This window comes from Electrophorus electricus, chromosome 13 (assembly GCF_013358815.1).
Source record: "Electrophorus electricus isolate fEleEle1 chromosome 13, fEleEle1.pri, whole genome shotgun sequence".
Taxonomy (NCBI): Eukaryota; Metazoa; Chordata; class Actinopteri; order Gymnotiformes; family Gymnotidae; genus Electrophorus; species Electrophorus electricus.
This window is the reverse complement of record NC_049547.1, coordinates 8,935,668-8,956,182: the sequence shown is the minus strand read 5'-3', so window position 1 is coordinate 8,956,182 and position 20,515 is coordinate 8,935,668. Positions and strand designations below refer to the sequence as shown.

Genomic DNA, 20,515 nt, shown 5'->3' with positions numbered 1-20,515 from the left:
TCAACCACAGATTGATACTCAGGACTGTAAATCAGTGATGGACCATGTTCCTGTGGATCAGTGATGGATCAGCGATGGACCATGTTCCTGTGCACCAGTGATGGATTAGTGATGGACCATGTTCCTGTGCACCAGTGATGGATCAGTGATGGACCATGTTCCTGTGCACCAGTGATGGATCAGTGATGGACCATGTTGCTGTGGACCAGTGATGGATCAGTGATGGACCATGTTCCTGTGCACCAGTGATGGATTAGTGATGGACCATGTTCCTGTGCACCAGTGATGGATCAGTGATGGACCATGTTCCTGTGCACCAGTGATGGATTAGTGATGGATCATGTTCCTGTGCACCAGTGATGGATCAGTGATGGACCATGTTCCTGTGCACCAGTGATGGATTAGTGATGGACCATGTTCCATTAGTTCCTGTAATTGTGATGCCTGATTGTTGTCGTATGGTGAAGGTGACACCAATATGTAGTCACTTTTGATTAGTAAGTGGCTTGTTCAAGCTAAGACTATATGAATTCAGAGTCTGGAAAAGTGGAGTTGAGAGGAGCTGGGCAGAGCTGGTAGATGCTTATGCTTTTTTTCTTTCTCTTGTGTTACTTTGTTACTCACTTGTCATTCAGCTCTTTAGATAGAATTAAGTAATATAAATGCTTTTGTACTCACTAATTAAATGACGAACCAGACACTTTGATCAATTGCCAGCAGATTTGATAGACTAAGCTTATAGTCATCCAGCTTGCATGGAAGGAGAGCAATCTCATGTATAGAAAAGCAATTATTATGACTCGAAAAGCCTATCTCACGACCCTAATAGAAAATTAGAGAAATAATCCTAGATTTATTTTTAGTACAATTGCACATCTAACTAGGAATTAAACTGACACCAGTGCTCAGATGACATCACACAATAGTAATGAGTTCATGAATTTCTTTAATGAGAAAATTAAGCACATTAGAGATAACATTAAGAGTATTAATATGACATTGGGCAGCTACTTAGAGATCAGAACAACTCAGCCAAAGATGACTCTACAATCCTTTACACCTATCCAAGAGCCAGAACTTACATCTCAGATCTCGTAGCACTAATTAAAGTAGTTAATGTTGTTGGCTTCTGTCTCATATTGCTTGATTTCAGTGCAGCATTTGATAGATCACAGCATTGGATAGATTACAACATTTTCCTAGATAGACTAAAAATGTTGTTGGGATTAGTGGAATAGCCCTTTCCTGGTTTAGATTTTATCTAACCAGTTGTTACCAGTTTGTTAACATAAATGGAGACTTCTCAGCCTACAACAAGGTTAGCTACGCTGATGATATTCAGCTATATGTCTCAGCCAAACCAGAGGACATATATCAGCTTAGTGTCATTGACGAATGCATAAAGGACCTCAGACACTGGATGTTGAGGAACTTTCTCTCATTTAATCCTGACAAAACAGAAGTGCTTCTATTAGGCCCAGAGACAGCTAGGTCCTCACTCTCTGATTACTCAATGAACCTCAGTGGTCTCCCAATCACATATTTTCTAAGAGTTAACGATCTTTGAGTTATTATGGATCCTAGTCTCTCATACGAAGCTCATGTAAATAATATTTCTAGGACCACCTTTCTCCACCTTAGGAACATTTCAAAGATTAGGAACATTCTCTCCTCACATGATGCAGAAAAGATAGTCCATGCATTTATTACTTCAAGATTGGACTAAACAAACTCCAGCTAGTTCAAAATGCAGCAGCCAGAGTTCTTATTACAACTAGAAATTTTGATCACATCACTCATATCATAGCTACTTTACATTGGCTCCCAGTAAAATTTCATATTGATTCTAAAATACTTCTAATAATCTACAAAGCACTGAATGGTATTGCCCCACAATACCTTAGAGAACTCTTAATGTATTACGATCCACCATGTCTGCTTAGATCAAAAGGTGCAGGCTCTTTACTAGTACCAAGAATAAGAAAGTTCTCCTATAAAGCTTCCACACCATGGAATAACCTTCCTGTACATGTTCAAGACTCAGACACAGTCTAAAAATTTATGGCTAGGCTAAAAACCTGTATATTCAGGCATTTTATTAACTACTTCCCATATTAGGTAAAGGTGTAGATCTGGGGGTCCATGGGCATTGACAGTTATGGTAAACTGGGATGTTATGATTGTCACAATTATTCCCTCCCAGGTTCCATGTTCCATGTTTTCCCTGTCTTGTGTATTTTTTAGTTCCATTCCATAGTTTCATTTTCTCCACCCCTCGTTTGATTTTCCACACCTGTCCCTTGTTTCTAGTCTTATTAAGTTCATGTATTTAAACCCTGTTGTGTTTCCTGTGTCTGGGCTGTTCATTATATGAATGGTTGTGCTTATGTGTTTGGTGTAGAGTTTGATGTTTTTGCAAGTTTGTACTCTGTGTACCCTAGTCTGTATGTTTATTCTAGCATTCCTGTTTCTTAGCCTCTGTTATAGCCTGCTTCCCCTGTTTGCCTTTGTGTGTTTTGTTTTGTCATGTATTCTCTGAATCTCTATGTTGGCTCTATGACCCTGGACTACCCTAACGACTACGACTCTGGATTCGCCCTTAATAAATCTCGTTCTTCTCTGCACATGCGTCCGCCTTCTTACCGCTCAACATTACAATGATGCTGTCACTTCACCTCTCTTTTGTCACTCAAGTTTGTTGACTAAGAGCGGCAGAGTGCTGATGTTCCAGGGTGCCCTCATGCCAGTGTTTCCTTCTGGCTCTATTCTTTTAATTGTGCTGCCATAGCTAGATCTGCCAGAGTTCATCTTTGCACATTATAGTTCCCTGTTTTACACACCCTTGTACCTGGACATGCCTAATAATCTAGTCTCTCTTTCTGCCGAGGTACACCTTCCCCTGATGTCATGATGTTACTGAGCCTCAACCCATCTCAGCTGCCATGGCTGCTCCCACCACACCTCCACCTCAGCCAACTACTTGTCCATTGCCCATAATGGACCCTCTCTTGCAGGATGCGTTCAGACACATGCACACCATCGGGACAAGACTGGGACCTCTATAAAATTGGACTAGACATTAATTCATTTTTTCATTTTATTATTAGTTATTTGTTTTTCTCTTAAAATTATTATTGTGGTAACTGTTGTTGGCCAGAGGAGGATGAGCCCCCCCCCCCCCCCCCTTTGAGTCTTGGTTCCTCTCAAGGTTTCTTCCTCATGCTCTAGAGAGTTTTTCCATGCCTCTGTCACCCTTGGCTTGCTCACTGAGGGATTTGGACTTGGACATTTGTTAAGCTGCTTTGTGACATCTGTTATATAAACACTATATAAATACATTTTGAAATTTTGATTTTGATATTCTTGGTTACTATGGATGGATTTCTATCTGAGAGTGGTATTACAGTTTTTACAATCGTTTTCTCACTTGTCTCAATACCATGTTCACTTCAAAATTCTTCACACAATATACTTTTGAAACACACATCTCAGCACATCAGTTAACGTCAACCACCAAAACACTTCATATTTCATCCAAAAATGACTCATGCTGACATAACTAACATGATTTTTCTCACAAGATATATAACAAAACAATAATATACACTTTCTCTCACAAGAGCTTCAATATATAAACAAATTGTAACATTGCAAAATGTGTTACTATGTTACTATGTGTTTCCCATTCCACTATTTTTGCATCCACAAATAAGTCAAGCCAGCTGAAGAAATATTTGATCTGTAGGCTTACCTCACACAATAGATGTCATGATTTTCTTAAATTTACAGTAGTCTATGAATGAATACTTTACCATATCGGGAACCCAGAATAGCAATATTTATTGTATAATGTAAAACAATATATGATAAAGAAACAAATCACAAAACTCAAAGTATTCTTCAGGGGGTTTGCAGTATTTTGCCATTTGTTCTCACTGTGCAATATATTTAGATCAGAAAAGAAAAATATAGATCTATAACAAATACAGTACTGTAATATCAAATCATAATTTTCACTATATATAGTAATTCACACAATTCACACATATTTGTCTGCCTTTCAGTATCAGAAGGCTACTGTTGGCCTGGTCTGTACATCCTGTCCACTGCATTTGGCCATGGATTTTCATCAATATCACAACGAATATATGGTAACAGGGAACAAACAAAAACACCTAGGTAGGTCATTAGCTTAAATGACAGCCAGATGTTTCAGCAGTACATGCACTGCAGTAATAATCGAAATTACCTATATATCCCCTCTATACATGCACATTTTAATGTTAGTATAACCACTTTTCTATCAATGGAACAGTTTTTTTTCTGATTGGTTATACACATTTCTCTGAACATTGCACCCATTTCCCAAACGTAAAAACTCGAAGCTCTTAACTATACAAGCTATTCTCAAAACCTTACACCAGTAGAGAAAAACTCACTTTTGACTGAAAAACACTACACACACTCCTCAGAACTAAATAATCCACACAGAATACCATACACATACATCAGGTATATACGCACACAAACCACAAAATTATACTGTGTGCTGCAAAACACTCTTATTACAGTTTTTTTTCTGATTGGTTATACATATTTCTCCAAACATTACACATATTTCCAAAAATGAAAAACTCAAAGCTCTTAATCATACAAACTATTCTCAAAACAACACATACATCTGGTATGCAAGCACACAAACCACAGTTATACTGTATGCTGCAAAACACAAAACTCATTTTATCAAAATATAAAGACCTCAAAAACAGCCACTGAATAAGCTATTTTCAGTACTTACATTCATATTACATTCAACTGTTCCCCTACCCATAAAATGTGCTGCTTTAAAAGTGAACTGCTGTATTACAGTAAAAAAAAAAAACAGGCAAATGCAGTACTGAAGCAGTAATGCATGTTTACAGTATATTTACATAAATGTCTCAAAACAAACAAAATAAGTTACTGTTATAGTAAAAACAACCAAACAGACAAAAACCCACAATGTGACGCATCATCTTGTCTATCATGAGCTTCCTTCATGCTCATTTCATGATTTACAGTATGACACTTTGACAATTTTAATTGCTCAAATTTCTTTCTCGCTCCAATTTTGTATTTTCTTTGCTAAGTATGACTTTTCCTGAATCAGGATAAATTTAAAATTTAAAAGTTTACTAAATCAGTTTCTTCAGTAATCTTCCTCTTTACATTAGGGTAAATACTATAGCGTTATAATCAGAGATATTTATGTGAATTATTTGTGCTGTTATGGTTACTGAAAACGGCACTAACCTATTCACAACTACATTAACGTAAATTGAGCCTGTTTTCTTGAAAAAGAGCTAAATTCTGTGAAGGGGGCACGAAATAATGAGATTTTTAGCAGTGAAAGTGCTCTACTGGTAATCTTAAGCAATTCCATTATTTTCCCGCTAGAGGGTGCTAAAATGTCTTCTTCCAGAATGAATACTTGAGTGTCCTATCCTGAGCACACAGGTTTCATTTCTATTTCTTCATATTCAGTCTTAAAAATGGAGTAGGGACAGCAGTATTTTTTTTTTTTTTAAACTTAAATTAAATTAACTGAGATTGTGTGTGTGGGGGGGGGGGGGGGAGGGCTGGTTTGAAAAGGCTGAAACCTTAAATTAAGGGTTATGAACTCACAAAAAGACTATATCCACAATCCAATTTAAAGAACATAGATAATAAAGCAACAGATGAAAGGAACCTGGCAATGGTATAATTGAATTTTCAAATACAATACATAGGATACTGCATGAGTACAGATGAGACTCTGTATAGCAGTATCAATAAAAGCTCAAACTGACTTATTTTCCAAACTGCTCTGCTTCCTTCAAATATTCATCACCACCACAAGCATAAGTACATATAACCTGTAACTACAAAAACAAACATGAAAATAACTACATATACAATAACAGACAAGTGTATAATTTTCATGCTTACCTTAACATTGGTCTGGAAGACTTCAAAAGGAATCCTTCACTCCTAATTCACTTCCAGGGTGCTGTCTCCCTCAGCTGCAATGACAGATCAGCCATCATCTCTTGCAACATTGTGGTCTGAAGTTTTTTCTTGATTAATTGAAGTCATTATGTTACTAGGTGGTGTATCTTCTCTCTGGGGTCTGTGTATCAAGAGTTTGTTCTTCATTTGAACTTCTAAATTTACATATTCACTGTAGTATATAAACAGGTGTTGAAGGTATCAGATCTGCTCTGTTGATGGCTTTTTGAGGCTTCAAGAGTGTTTGAAAAAAGGAGGGGTTTCATTATTGGACCTATCTGGGATGCTGCCCATGCAGTCAAGAGTTGCAAAGAAAAAATGAACCTTCATCTCCTCTTTTGCACTCATCTCTTGCTGATTTTGCCAGTTGTCCTCCAGTCTCTTTGAAACATTTCTTCTCCTTCTTTCACTCCACTGAACATTTGATATTTGAGGTCACCTTTGCCCCCATTTCTTCTCCCCTCAGGGCATGGGTCCTCAGGGCAGACTGCTCTGATTTACAGTCATCCACAGGCTGTGCTGCAGTGCTCATGTCCATGTCTGCACCTTGGTATTTTGAGAGAATACTAGTCACTGAGAGAATTCTACTCAAGGTAACCATGTGAAGACAGAACTCAAAATCTGTGGCTTTCCTCACTACCAGTGTAGTTCCTGATGTGTCCTGATTAAATGCACCCCAGAATCCATGGTAATGAGAAGGATTCTGAGGTTGTCAATTCATGCTGCCCATCAAAGCCTTCAGTGTCTTGAGTCTCTTGGGTTCCTTTTCCATCAGCTCCTTTTACACATCTGTGAACAAGCCATTTCTTTAGGTGGAACCCTTAAAGAAGTTACAAGAGGCTATGTTCTTACAACACATATCAATCACAACTAGGTTCAATCAATGAACAAAGTATGCACAAAAGCAGTTAGATCCAGCGCTGTAGGTTTATAGGTTATCCATAATACCATCAGTGGAGACTTTTTCATGACAGGAAAATGGCATCATCATTCTTAAAGATTATCACTGTCAGCAACATCTACCAAGAAATTGCAGAGCCACTAAAGTCACTGCTGCTAGATATTGAGATTCAAGGCAGGTCTTTTTACACATTACTGTGGAATACTTTTCTAAGAATCTAGAGGTGCAACAGCTTCTTCACAAAAGAGATTGCACAGTGATCGCAAAGCTGAAAGCTGTATTTGCCAGGCATGGCATTTGAAGAGAAATAATACATGATCATGTGCCATTCGGTAGTGCTAAAATACTTCAGTCTGCAAATGACTGAGGCATCACTTACAAGGCTTTTAAAGCCCAGGTGGGCATTACAACTTTTCAATCCACAGTTAAATGGAATGAATGAGCCAAACAGAAAGAATAGAAAGAATGATCCAAACAGTGCCCATGATGAAGAAGGTAGAAAAACAAAAACAGACATTCCTCTAGGTCTTCTTGCCCTTAAAAATACCCATGTGGCTGGTCTAGGGCCCTCACCTTCTGAAGTACTGATAGGGAGAATCCTTATAAGTGATATCTCAGTGTCCTTTGCTTTGCCGACCTAGACAGCTGACATTAGTCAAAAGTGACAAAGGCAAGTGGCTTATTACTGTAACAATTGCACACACGTAGAAGAGGATTCAGTTGCAGAGGTTTTATTTTAGCAACCAAACTGCTTATGTGCAGTAAGACAGGTCGGGTCGGTCCGGGGTCGAAGCACGGGGTAGCGATCAGGAGGTGTCCCAGGGTCAGGCAGGAGATGAGGTCTAGAAAACAGGCAGGAGGCAATAACCAGGAAAACACAAAGGATGAGGAAACGCTCCGTACGCCACATAGGTAAGCAATACTTCGCGGCTAGTATATGGGGAGGAGAATTTTATAAAGGGGTTGGTAATGAGGGGCATAGGAATCAGGTGTGTGCTAGAATTCCGGTGAGCAGATAGGTGGGTGTGTGCAAGTGAATGTGGCTGTGTGGGTCTGAGGGTTGTTCCTGGGGTTTGTAACAATTACAACAAACACACATGACTTCTCAGTGTGTTTGAGTACAGGTAACACAGTTAACATGGCAAGTACAAAAGGGAGGACTGTTCTATTTGAACATAGGAGAGAACATTGGGTAGTCTGTTCTGTTTGATCATACAATATAGTGAAACTTGCAGGCCAAACATACAGATGAAACTGATGACACCTGAGGCCTCTCCAAAATACACATGTTACACAGGACAGCAATGACTCCAGTGATCTTCAGCAGTGCTCTGGGGAACAGATGCTTGATCCACACATACAAAACTCTTAAAGTGAGCAGACTGATCAATCAGCCTGTTAAGTTGTCTACAATATTGTATGTAGACCGCTTGGATTAAGAATTGTATTCAATGTAACTTGGCTTTCCAAAGCTTGGCCCATGAGATTCACCACTTCACTCCTTGCTCCCATCTTATCCAGACTCCCTATGGCCACATTGCAAATATTATTCTGGCTCACCCTTCTGTGATGAATCTCTTGTTGTGGTGATTTGTAGGGCTGCTACCCATGCTACTGATTCCATGAAACACTGTGTCCGCCAACTCCTTGTAACTTAGCTACGGCTTAGCATCCATAGCCTCTGCTGCCCTCCACTTCTGTTCAACCCTGACCTCAATGCGTGGTGGGGCTATCAGTATTGCAGCACCTCCCTAGTGTGGGAGGTGAATTCTTGAATTCTTCATTAATTCTACTGCTGATGGGGAGCTTTAACTTGTTATTCTGCCCGTATACGGTGATGCTGCTCAAACTCTAGGGTAGCCCCATGAATGGTACGTTGCTGAAGTGGATAGAAGACCTTTTTTTTTTTTTTTTTTCAAATGTGTGAAAATGAAATGCAATTAATTATAAACATTTAGTAACATTTGAGAAATAAAGGCATAGTTCAATTTACAAGTTGACTAGATCACAGATTCTCTGGCTACTCTTGGTCTCAGAAGGGCTTTGAGAGGAAGAACAGCAGATCCCTATGGAAGTGGTTGGGGCTAACCTAGAGCTTGAGAAAGGTGCTGCAATCCTGAGAGTCCCACCATGCAAAGGTCTCTCAGGCTAGTATTGAGGTAACGATAGAAAAGAGGTGGAGGACAGCAAAAGCTGTGAATGAACCGTTCGTTCATCAAGCATTCAACACTGATATGCCCAGAGTTCTGTGTGTGTGTGTGTGTAACGTTGAAAAGCGAGGCAGGATTCAAAGACGACCCATATTCACAGGCGTTTATTTTTAAACGTAAAAAACTAAATGTAAAACACAAACAGGTAGACCACAAAAACAAGGCAAAAGCTAAAAATAAATAAATAAACAAAATTTAAAAAACAAAACAAAAAAAACATGACAAGGCAGCTAACAATAGCATACACAGGAAAATGACTGAACAGAACCTTAAATGTACTTATGGACCAATTAACAAGGAAGGGCCATTCATCTGTTAGCTAGCTAGCTATACAGCTAGTTACTTTATTACTTATTTCTTACAGTAATAGGATAAGAGTGAAGAATAGTCTATTGCTTTGATTAGGTGCCTAGGTCTACTAGGCCTACTTGCACGTGTACGACATCAGATAGATACGGCCCTGAATGTCTCAAGATGGCGTATTACATGCAGAATAGTGATTGAACAGCCGAATTGGAATTTTCCCATTGCCTTGACAGAGCTTTGTGTGAGAGCGGTCGGATACATTTCATGTAATTTAACAGGAACACATAAACGCCACAATATTATGAGCAAGAAAGCAGGTAAAATGAAAACCTCACGGGGTAAAGTCTTGTATAGTGATTTCAAAAGCGAAGACTTCAAAGACCAAAAAGATGCCGCCCCCCACTTCACGATAATGGATTGTTTTTCAAATCTTTACATCTATGAAAAGGATAACTTGGAGGTAAGTATGTGTTTCCTGAAGGGAATATATGCACGACTTTGTAGGTCGATTTTAACATACATTTGCTCTGGTTAAAATGATCTTTTTATCTAACCAGTTATTTAGCGATTAGCTGTATAAGCTGTTCTACATGCCAAGTTTAATTGAAATTTGTCATAGACATTTTGATCATTTTACACACTTTAGATAGCTAGCTACCTTTTTTTGAATAAAATATGACAAGTTGCTTTAAACGTCGTGTCTCAGAACAATTCGCAGCTTTGTCAGTGTGGGCCGACATTCTGTCTAAAAGCGGTCGAATATTCTTGAATGTTTGCACCCTTGACAGGCAACGCCTGTATTTTAAAATTACAGATAACCCTACATCTGTCATAAAAATAAGAAAAAGGACCCCCCTGAGAGGCTAGGGTGTTCTCCAGCAGAATGGAAGCAGGGAGAGGGTGGGGTGTACGAGGTTTATTTTAACTGCGAATAAGTGCTACAGAAGGGGGGGGGGGGGCTAGATGGAGCACGGTGGGAGGAGTGGCGAGAGAGTGAGAGAGAGAGAGAGAGAGTGAGAGAGAGAGTGAGAGAGAGAGGGGCATAAAGTATGAGTGATTGTGTGCGCGCGTGCAAGGGAGAAAGTGGGCCGTTGCTATAAAATTTGTTAGCAAGGGCGCTCTTGTGTTTGTTGGCGATCTTGGCTTATAGCCCGACAGCGTTTTATTTGTAATCGAGGCATGCTCACAGACTTCATGCAGCTCTCGGTGCCTTCTCGGCTTCCTTGTGTTTGGAAGGAACCCAGCTTTTGCCGCTGACATGGATAGAGCTGTGAGTGGCTTGGTTGGTCTCTCTTTCTCTCCTTTCCATCTCTCTGTCTCACTCTCTTGTTCTCTCTTGCTAGCTCCCTTTCTCCCTCCTCCTCTCCCTCTCTTTCTGTCTGTCACTCTTTTGTTTAGCTCTGGCTGTCATCTGCGTCTCCTTCTCCCTCCTCTTCTGACGCTCATGTCTCGCTCGGGCTTTCTCTCGCTCTCTCTCTCTGGTGTTCTCTTCTAGCTGTCCAGCTAAATATGGTTTCTTGGGGCAAGTGCAGCGCTGTGGTCAGCCCTACGCTAGCTGCCATCATGCCCTCACCACATGCGCAGTGGCGAGAGCGAATGTTTGCTGCCTAAGCTGGGGAGGAGGCCAGTGTAGGGAATCTGTCGTCAGCTGATCGTCTGTGCTGATATGTTTTGGCATTTGCTTTGTAAGATTCGGAAATGGTTTGGGGGTGGGGTGGGGAGCTGTGCTTGGATTATCATGTTCTCTGTTCCTGTTTCCACACTGGTGACTCGTTTTGGCATTGCCAGCAGGGCATTCTGCCCTTCTGTGTGTGTGTACACTGTGCCCAGTGTGCAGTGTGATGTTGTGTTTGGGTACCCTGACAACCGAAGCTGATGTTTCTCTGCCTGCTAAACACTCCCCTTCTCTAAGCCCCTGCCATGATGTAAAACCCTGTCTGTTGTCTGTGTTGATCTTTGAGCATTCATTGGCTATGCATCCCCCTCTCCTTTCCCATTTGCAATGAGCACTTTTTTCTGTCTCACTAGCGCTACTATTCAGGCCCCACATAATGTGCTCACTAAGATGTCAATTTGATTTACTATAGTAACAGCACCAAGAATACAGAGAATACTAAGAAATCTACATATTCCACATTTAGCATATCTTATTTCATTAACATCAACCAATCAAATCTTGGGTCCTCAAATTTAAGGCATTTCACAGAAGACAGATTAAGATTCCTATTAAAAGCTTGCAAGTGTAATATGTTAAAAAGTTGGTTTCAGCAGCTGTTGCCTTGTGCCCTTTTTCCCAGGTTGTGTTGGCAGACTCAGCCCTCCTAGTTTGTCTGCTGGTGTGTGTGTGTGTGATGTGACTCATTATTCTGCTTTGAGTGCAAAGTCACATGGATGAGTGAGGATTCTGTCATCCCTGACGTGACCAGCTGCTTTTTGTGCTGGTTTCCCCCACCTTGCCAGTCTCTCTTTCTTTTAGCCTCTTGTTTGCTGACTGGCAAATGAAGGGGCAGCTGCAACTGAGAGACTATCACCACAGGAGCTAATTGTGGCAATATAGTAGGAATTCTTTCTCAGATGGTGTAATTGGCAAGCATTCTTGTCTTTGTTGCTATAAGAGCTTTTGCTCATGGCTGCCTATTAGTGTTTGGTGTCTAGATTACAGACAAATGTTATTTTGATATGAGGTGATGGGTCAAGGTGAAATATATGGACTCAGGCTGGATATTTGTTTAAGCATTCTTTGAAATTCTTTTCATTCTATATATTGTATATTGCAATATATATCAATATTGCAATCAGTTGTCAATTACTATGTTGAAAATCCAGGCTAATGAGTTCATTTGTTTTTTTTACTTGTATCTTGATGTTCCTTTTCCATCTTGAGAGTGGGGGATTTGCCTAAAAGAAACATGATGGAAAAACTTTTATAGTTACTAGGTCTATTCGTTATATAGTTCAGTATAGCATGAATACACTTATTTTCACTTAAAGCCTGGCTAATATAAAATATTATTAATATTCAGGATGCTTCCTGATTGACAAATTTGTCTCGCATGCCGTCGCTTCCATTTCACATGCCACTTTGGCTTTGATGATGGGAATGCAGTGGACACACTGATGCATCCTTCTCTCTCTGAGAGTGCAATACTGAAGCCCATCAATGTTGTAGAGCCTTGCTGAAGACTTTGGTACCCTGCCATGTCAGAATGAAATGCCATGTCTGTGCCTACAGAGAAGACCTGTGGTTAAGCTTTTTGCTGCTCTCTTTGCTAACCCTTTGTGAACAGTTATTTGGATCTTGAGTTCATTTTTTATTCTGTTTTTAGGACGTGCACTGGCAGGTCGATTGCTGCTTCCAGAGCAACCCTACTTCTCCACCAGCTCTTTTCCTGTAACATAATTAATGCTGATTTTAAGAGAACATATTAAAAATGATTAATACAAAGAAGGGCTAATAGCTACACACAATCATGTAAGTATGTTCTTATAAATATTTTGATGCCAATCAGCAACCTTAACAAACAATTGACAAAAGCATCAGTTTATTAATTTATTCAAAGTTCTAGTTACGGCTAGGGGATATGGCAAAAATATGATCAGTCAAACTTTGATTTTGCTGCCAGTTTGAAGAGACCGATAATGACTGAAGCCTAAGCATTCATTAGGTAGACTTTAGAATATTTTATTTGCAAAAATAGAACAATATAATGTAAACATTTTAACTGCAAGCATGCTTTATCTGCCTTGAAATAAAGTAACATTAAATAACATTATGTACTGCTTCTACATCTCTCAAATGTTTTAAAGGTAGAAATCTGTGTAAAAAAATGCAAACCTGCAAACCAGTAATTGGTACATCCGAACTTGTTATATCATTGAAACTGTGCTTGTTATAACCTTGTTCTTTTTTTTTAAATCACTTTTCATATGGGGTAATGGCTGCAAGAGATGATATGACTTATTGTTTTGGTACAACTCCACTAGCATTGGTAAAACATGGATGGGCAAACATTGGCTGCGTTTTCCACACTGTGGTCAGGGGGATGGAACCCTTTCAGGTGATAGAAAAGATTTGTTGTGTTTCCAGTCTTGGTTTGCACCAATTAGCAACATATTTTGCAAACTGTCTTGATATGTGCTTCATTACTTTTCAGATACCCAGACCACTTCCATATAACCGATGTTTAGAGGATGATATGAGTTCACTTTCACTTTCGTTCCAGTGGCTAGTTCCACTAATTTTTCCTAGTGTTCAGAGTTTTCTTCAGTACTGGTACCTCAAACAATGGTTGGTAGGAAATAGACATGCACTTTGATATGCAAGCCAAAACAGACTGACTGGCTGTTGTCACATTTATTTCTGCTGTGTGATAGGCTGTTGCATTTATGCTTATCAAGTAAAAATGTTAAAATCATGTCATCATATTATTGTCATAAATTTGATCAAAGTTCTTTTCCAAAAATATTGTTGCTCAGCACTATCTATAATCTCTCTAAATATTTAAACTATGACAAACAAGACTTCTAGCAGAATAGTCAGTAAGAATTCAAAATATAATTATAACAAATAACACCAGAATATTAACTTTAGCATGACTTAACAGAAACCTTGAAATTCAAGTCTGATAAACACTTTTTGTCTGCTCCATTCTGACACTAAAAGATGAAGCTAAAGTAGTTCAAAATAACAGCGGATGAGTTCTAAAGACTGCTATCTCAGCTTTTTGTGTTATTTGAGAATGTCATATTGCGTTATCACTATGCCGAAGATGCACTATGTGGACAAAAATATTGGGACACACCTCTGAATCATTGAATTTGTGATGCGTAGGAGGTTAAGCAGGATGCGGGGATGAGTCGTGTAAACAGGATCACACGTTTTAGTTATACACAATATTAAAGACGTAACTCTCAGGCTATCAAATCCAAACACCAACAACAGTATCACGTAAATGGTAGACTTTTATACACGCATACTAATGACACAACGAGGAGCAGGTTTGGAACCCGGGGGGGTACACCGACGAACACACACACACACACACACACACAGGGAGACATTTGGGAGGAGGGGCCGTACCGTGACAGAGCCCCTCCTCGATGGTGCGACTCCTGGTGCACCAGCCTATCGGGCTACGGCCCCAAAACCAACGCCAAATGGCAAGGCCAGAGGACCGAGTGACCCAACACGTGCCAGCGTGAGCAAGACAGAGGGGGGTAAGGACAGGGACCAGGACAACAACAGACACAGGGACGGACACACGCACAGGCACAGACACCAAGGGGGACAAAGCAACTGGGACAGACACAGTGACAGGGATGGGTACAAAATTACACAAGGGATTATTAAGGAGTCCAGGTATGCCAGTAAGAGCCCCTGGGCTGTCCCCCAGTCGTCGGCTGGGCTGAAGTCCAACCTGCCTGTGGGGGATCGCCCCTCGCCGATTTGGGAGGCGGTAACTTTTGCTGCCCTGTTTCAGGAGGTGCACCTGCTACTTTGCCCATCTCTGGGGTGGGCACTGGTGTCGCTTCCCTCTTGCCTCTATGAGGCAAGGGACACAAATTCCAGGGTTGTGTGCCCTAGTGAAGGGAGTTTCTTCCTCGGATAAGGTTGCCACTAGATGTTTTGCACAGGATGGCTTGTTTGCACCTAAGCGATACCTCCTGGGCAGAGCCTTGTGCAGTATCTTAGGTGCCGGAAGCTTGTCGTTTGTGGAGATGGCAGATTGAATGTCACTGTCAGTGGGAGGATCCCCATAGAGGACCTTCTCCACCTCCATTGGCGGATCGTCCACATAGTCAAACCCCAAGTCCGGCCGCAGACTGATGTTGCCGCACTAACCCTCTATCTCCACAATCCGCGTAACCCTTGTAGTAGTCCATGTAGGGGTCGTAGGACCCAGCGGAGTCCACTTCTGAGTGCCGATCCTCGTAGTCCGGCTGGGGTCTGTAGGACTCCGCAGAGTCTGATCCTGAACCATACTCAGGGCCCCCCCAAAATCGTCCAGTGGCTTCCTCTCCTGTTGTGGGAGTATGGAGTGAGGCCAAGATGAATGAAGGTCTCTTTGAGGACCTTGCGGAGTCCGTTCTCCAAGTACTGGACCTCATTGTACCAGTCCCGGTAGTCCGACATGGTTTCGTATAACTCCGCCGAATCCGCACCTGGATCACACTCAGGGTCCCCCCAAAATCCTCCAGTGGCACTCTCCCCTGTTGTGGGAGTCTGGAGTGTGCCCAAAAGTATGGAGGGCTTTCCTGCGATGGCTGTGGGAGGGTGTTTAGGTCCTTTCTTCTCCTTCCTTTTTTTTTTGCCTTTCATCCCAGGCATGCTTTTGGTGGTCGGTGTTTTTGTGACGCGTAGGAGGTTAAGCAGGATGCAGGGACGAGTTGCGTAAACAGGATCACACTTTTATTTACACACACGCATACTAATGACACAATGAGGAGCAGGTGTGAAACACGGGTGGCCACACTGACGAGCGCGCACGCACACACACACACGAACACACGGGGAGACGTTCAGGAGGACGGGCCATACCCTGACAGAATTCAGCTGTTTCATTCAGTTTCAGTTGCTACATGTGTATAAAATCAAGCACCTAGCCATACCGTCTGACTTTACAGACATTTGTTAAAGAATGGGTCATTCTGCAGAGCTCACTGAATTAGAGCGTGGTATTGTAATATTGTATTGCTATTGTAATAGGATGCCATCGTTGCAAAAGTTTCTGAAATTTCTTCCTTCCTAGATTTTGCACAATCAGCTGTGAGTGGTATTATTTAAAAGTGGAAGGGTTTAGGAACCACATAACCATGAAGTGGCAGGCCACATAAAGTTACAGAGTGGGGTCGGTGAGTGCTGATGCACACAGTGCGTAAGTGGGCTTTAACTGTTTTTCCGAAACTCCCCGGCATTAAACATCAGCACAAAAACTTTGTTACAGGAGCTTCATGATTTGGGATTCCATGGTTGAGCAGCTGCTTGTGAGCTTCATCTCACCAAGTACAATGCCAAGTGTGTAAAGCACACCGCTAATGGACCTGTTCTGGAAACCTGTTCTGTGGAGTGACAAATCACGCTTCTCTATCTGGCAGTCTGATGGATGAGTCTGGCTTTGGGGAATGCAGTCAGGCATGTAACATTCTCCTGGCATTGGCGCCAACTGTAAAGCTTGGTGGAGGAGGGATAATGCTATGGGGTTGTTTTTCAAGTGTTGGCCTAGGCCCCTTAGGTCTGGTAAAGGGAATCTTAATGTTTCATACCAAGACATTTTGGACAATTGTATGCTTCTAACATTATGGGAATAGTTTGGGGAAGGACCTTTTCTGTTCCAGCTTGACTACTTCCTTGGGGAACAAAGTGATGTCCATAAAGGCATGATTGGGTAAGTTTTTGGTGCGGAAGAATTTGACAGGGCTGCAAAGAGCCCTGACCTCCACCCCTGTGGGATGAACTAGAATGGAGATTGGGAGCCAGGCCCTCTCAGTATCTGACTTCACAAATGCTCATTTAGATGAATGGGCAAAAATTCCCAAAATCCTTTGGAGACGCACTCAAAAAATCTTGTGGAAAGCTTTCCCAGAAGATTAGAACATGTTAGAGCTGCAAAGGGTGGACAAATTCCATATTAATGCCTATAGGTTTAGAATGGGATATCATAAAAGTTAATGTAATATGTAGATGTGCCAATACCTTTTTCCAAATATTGTATATCTTTCAGCCCTAGTGTAGGTCCTAGTTAGCACTTCTCTGAGACTCTAGCTGTATCTTTACTACTAAAGCTGGACACGGTTTTAGAAGTTGGGCTGCATAATATGGTGAAAAATGTCATGATACAATTATACTACCAAACATAGTGACATGCTTAGCAATATGTTAAAAGCACTGTGGCAATCCCTTCAACTGATATGATAAAACATTTGACCTGAAATTTTTAGAAAAATTACTTGCGCATGTTGCTTCACGTGAAAGATGTGACTGTTTTGATGACTCAAGAACCCTCCTCAGCAAAATCTGAGATTGGGTCAGCATGCTCACAGCACACAAGAAATGCTTTAATGTGTTGCATAGATCGTTTGCATATCGTGGAAGCAAATATTGAGATATTGATTATCAGATGGTGTACAGTACAAAAAAGTGCATTAGACTTCTGCATCTGTGTGCTGGATGTGTATTTTGTAAGGATGAAGGATTGGTGTGAGCAGTGAGCAGAGGAGACTGATTGTTGTGTACTCCTCCAATGTGAGCTGGATTCCCAGTACATTTGCTTCTGCTCTTGAATTACCCCTTTCTCTGATCTGTGAGCTTGTAGTCCCTGCAGACACTGCCTCACACTGTGTAGGCATCCTTTCTCTGCTCCCCTTTAGCCACCTGACTAGCTTCTGGTCCTTCAAGCCAGTTTGAGTGTTTAAATGATAGCATTTTTAGGGCAAATATTTACAAATGGACATTACTTGCATGCTTATATCTATGATCACATGTAGTGTTGTTTTTTTCATGGCAAAAGTATTGCATAAATTGCTTTAAATAGAATGCTCTGTTCTAGCAGGCATGCTATAGAAAGGCTAAATTCTTTCATTTGTCACATCGTGAAAACTGAATTTCCCTCATTTTGTTAAAACAGAATTTTGAAGTAATATTTAAATATTGTTGAAATTTCAAAAGGCAATATCTACTCCCCAATCTATGCAGTCTACATATGAAATCTAAGCTGCAAAAACATGTTTGGAAATCACTGTTTCTGTGTCACGAGAACAAACTAATTTCTATATCTCTGCCTATTTAGTCTACAGAAGTTTAGCCCCACCCACATTGCAGTTCTAAGGCATGTTTCAGTATGAAGAGAGGTTGAAGAATGGTCTTGGAAAAATGAATTATGACTATTTTTGTACCATTAATCAACAAAAATGTAAGTGGACATCGAGGAAATACCATATATAAAATAATATGGGCCCAGTAACTATGGACATTGTTACATTAATACTCATTATGTAACAATGAGCTTATTATTTAGACTTTTCCTAAACTTTGTTTTAATAAAAAACCCAAGTACAGAAAAAAAGTACTTTTGTGCTGTTTTATAGCTTAACTACGCAGTTTTATAAGGTCACTTGACAAATATCACTTTGCAGTAATTTTGAAATAAAGTTTGTATTTAGAACCAAAATCATTTGTGTAGGATTGCCATTGTATATGGAAATGTGTTATTCAAATAAACTTTGCCTATGGTATAGTTGGAACTCTGCTTAATCATTAAATCTTTAAAATATCAAACACCAAATCAAATTTTGACCTCCCAAAATTGAATAAAAATTGCACTAAATCTGAAAATGTGAATTGTTACACCCTAGTAATTTTTAGTGTTATTCAGCCCAGTTTTAATCATTTTAGGCACAACAAAGTGTTGCAAAGTTTTCATACATGCTGTGATTTTTATTTCGATTGTGGTCTGCATTAACCACACATTACAAAGTGCTCAAATAATCTGAAGCTACAATTTAAACAAACTAAAGTTCTAAACTTTGTACTTTATTGATTAGTAGCCACCACTCTTGAAGCAACCATAGTGAAGAATTGTATGGAAATCACTAGTTGCATTTGCTGCTTGGGAACCTGTGATGCAGATGATCCATGGACATGAACTGTGGTCAGGTTGTTGCAGTGACGGTCACTTGGGCAGCATGAGCACCTCCTGTTCATTCAGTGTGGGGGAGGGGAGCTTCTGCAGACCATGCTTCCATGGGCAATCGCGCTGACATTAACAGAATTTTTGGGACGTAAGGTGATCATGTTGCATCGTGGAAACTGACCCCAGTAATGCAGTATCCACAAGCAGGGAGTTGCACAGTTGAGTATAAGGGTTGCACTACCCAGACTCCCATGCTCCAAGATAGCCTTGAAAGAATAGTCTGGTATATGGTATTCCTGGGGGTTGGGCTGTGGTGTGAGGTGGTGATATGTAGCTAAAACTACAGAAGCGTCAAACATGTTGTTACTGCAGGAAATGGGCCAGGAGGAAGTACAACAAATGTACATCATAGACTTGACTGAAATAACTTGCAGGTTTAAAATAAGTATTAGTTTTTTTCTTAGGTTTTTTTTGTTTGTTTGTTTTTTTTAATTTAAAAAAAAACTTCTGTAGTTCTTTAAAAACCATGTTTTTTTTGGAAGCATATAATTCTTACTATTTATTGTTGTAATTAATATCTTGTTCGCTGAATATAGTAATGTGCATTCTATTTTGATTTCTGTATCATTATAGCATCCTTCACTGATGTCATGGTGAACCCCAGAGGGTTAATAAAGTATACTGCCCAAGCTTGAGCTGGTACTTAGAGCCATTTTTAGGGTAACATAATGCAAACGTCAGATACACTCAGGCTGGTACTGTTTATGTGAAGGAGTTTCACATATTTATGTCCTGCAATCTATTTAAACTTTAAGTATTGTGGCTGCGCTATAACCAAAAATGGTTTGAGTTTGAAACGGGACTAAAACGATTTTGTCCCCAGAGCCCCACAGACACAATGCTGCTGAAGAAGGAACAGAAAGACGCTGAGCTGGACCGGAAGATTGAAGCTTTGCGCAAGAAGAATGAAGCCCTCATGAAGCGCTATCAGGTGAGGTCATTGGATTGGACTCCCTAGACTGTTAGCTACTCGCAAACTGTTTTGTTTCAGAATACACTAAATTTTACAAGGCTATTCTGGGCAATAACGTTAGATTAATGTTTTGATGAGACAGATAGCTGGTTGTGTTTTATGATGGAAAGTTTGCTATAGTCATATAGTTCTCCCTTCACAAAGAATTGTATAGAGTAAATGTGGGCCTGAGAATCAGAATGTGACCAATAACACTGCTCAACAATGGTTTTGCTTGCTGCAATAAATACCTGTTATTTATTTTTGCATGCTGAATCCATGTGTTTTCAGAATCACCTTTAGTTAGTTTTTGGTTCCAGTATACTCATATGTCATTATGTATAGTATGAAAAAGCAGTACCAAGGAAAGAGGATCCCAGTGTATGTGAGTGGAGTGTATCTGCAGAAAAGTGTTGTGTAATCACTCCAT

The 20,515-nt window shown here is 40.4% G+C and overlaps 1 protein-coding gene across 4 annotated transcripts in view; it reads left to right on the top strand.

Moving 5' to 3' along the window:
• The first annotated feature begins 10,471 nt into the window (after positions 1-10,471).
• The window catches only part of LOC113571339 (coiled-coil domain-containing protein 9B), a 28,432-nt gene continuing 18,388 nt past the window's right edge, over positions 10,472-20,515 (top strand). For 3 of the 4 annotated variants that reach the window (XR_004776786.1, XM_035532825.1, XM_035532823.1), the window contains exons 1-2: positions 10,472-10,714; positions 19,957-20,064. Coding sequence is in view for 3 of the 4 variants with exons in the window: in XM_035532825.1 (XP_035388718.1) it covers positions 10,703-10,714; positions 19,957-20,064 (120 nt within the window). In the remaining variant the exon portion in view is untranslated. Of the gene's footprint in view, positions 10,715-12,208; positions 12,917-19,956; positions 20,065-20,515 lie in introns of those variants that run through there. The other variant, XM_035532824.1, reaches the window with a different exon arrangement.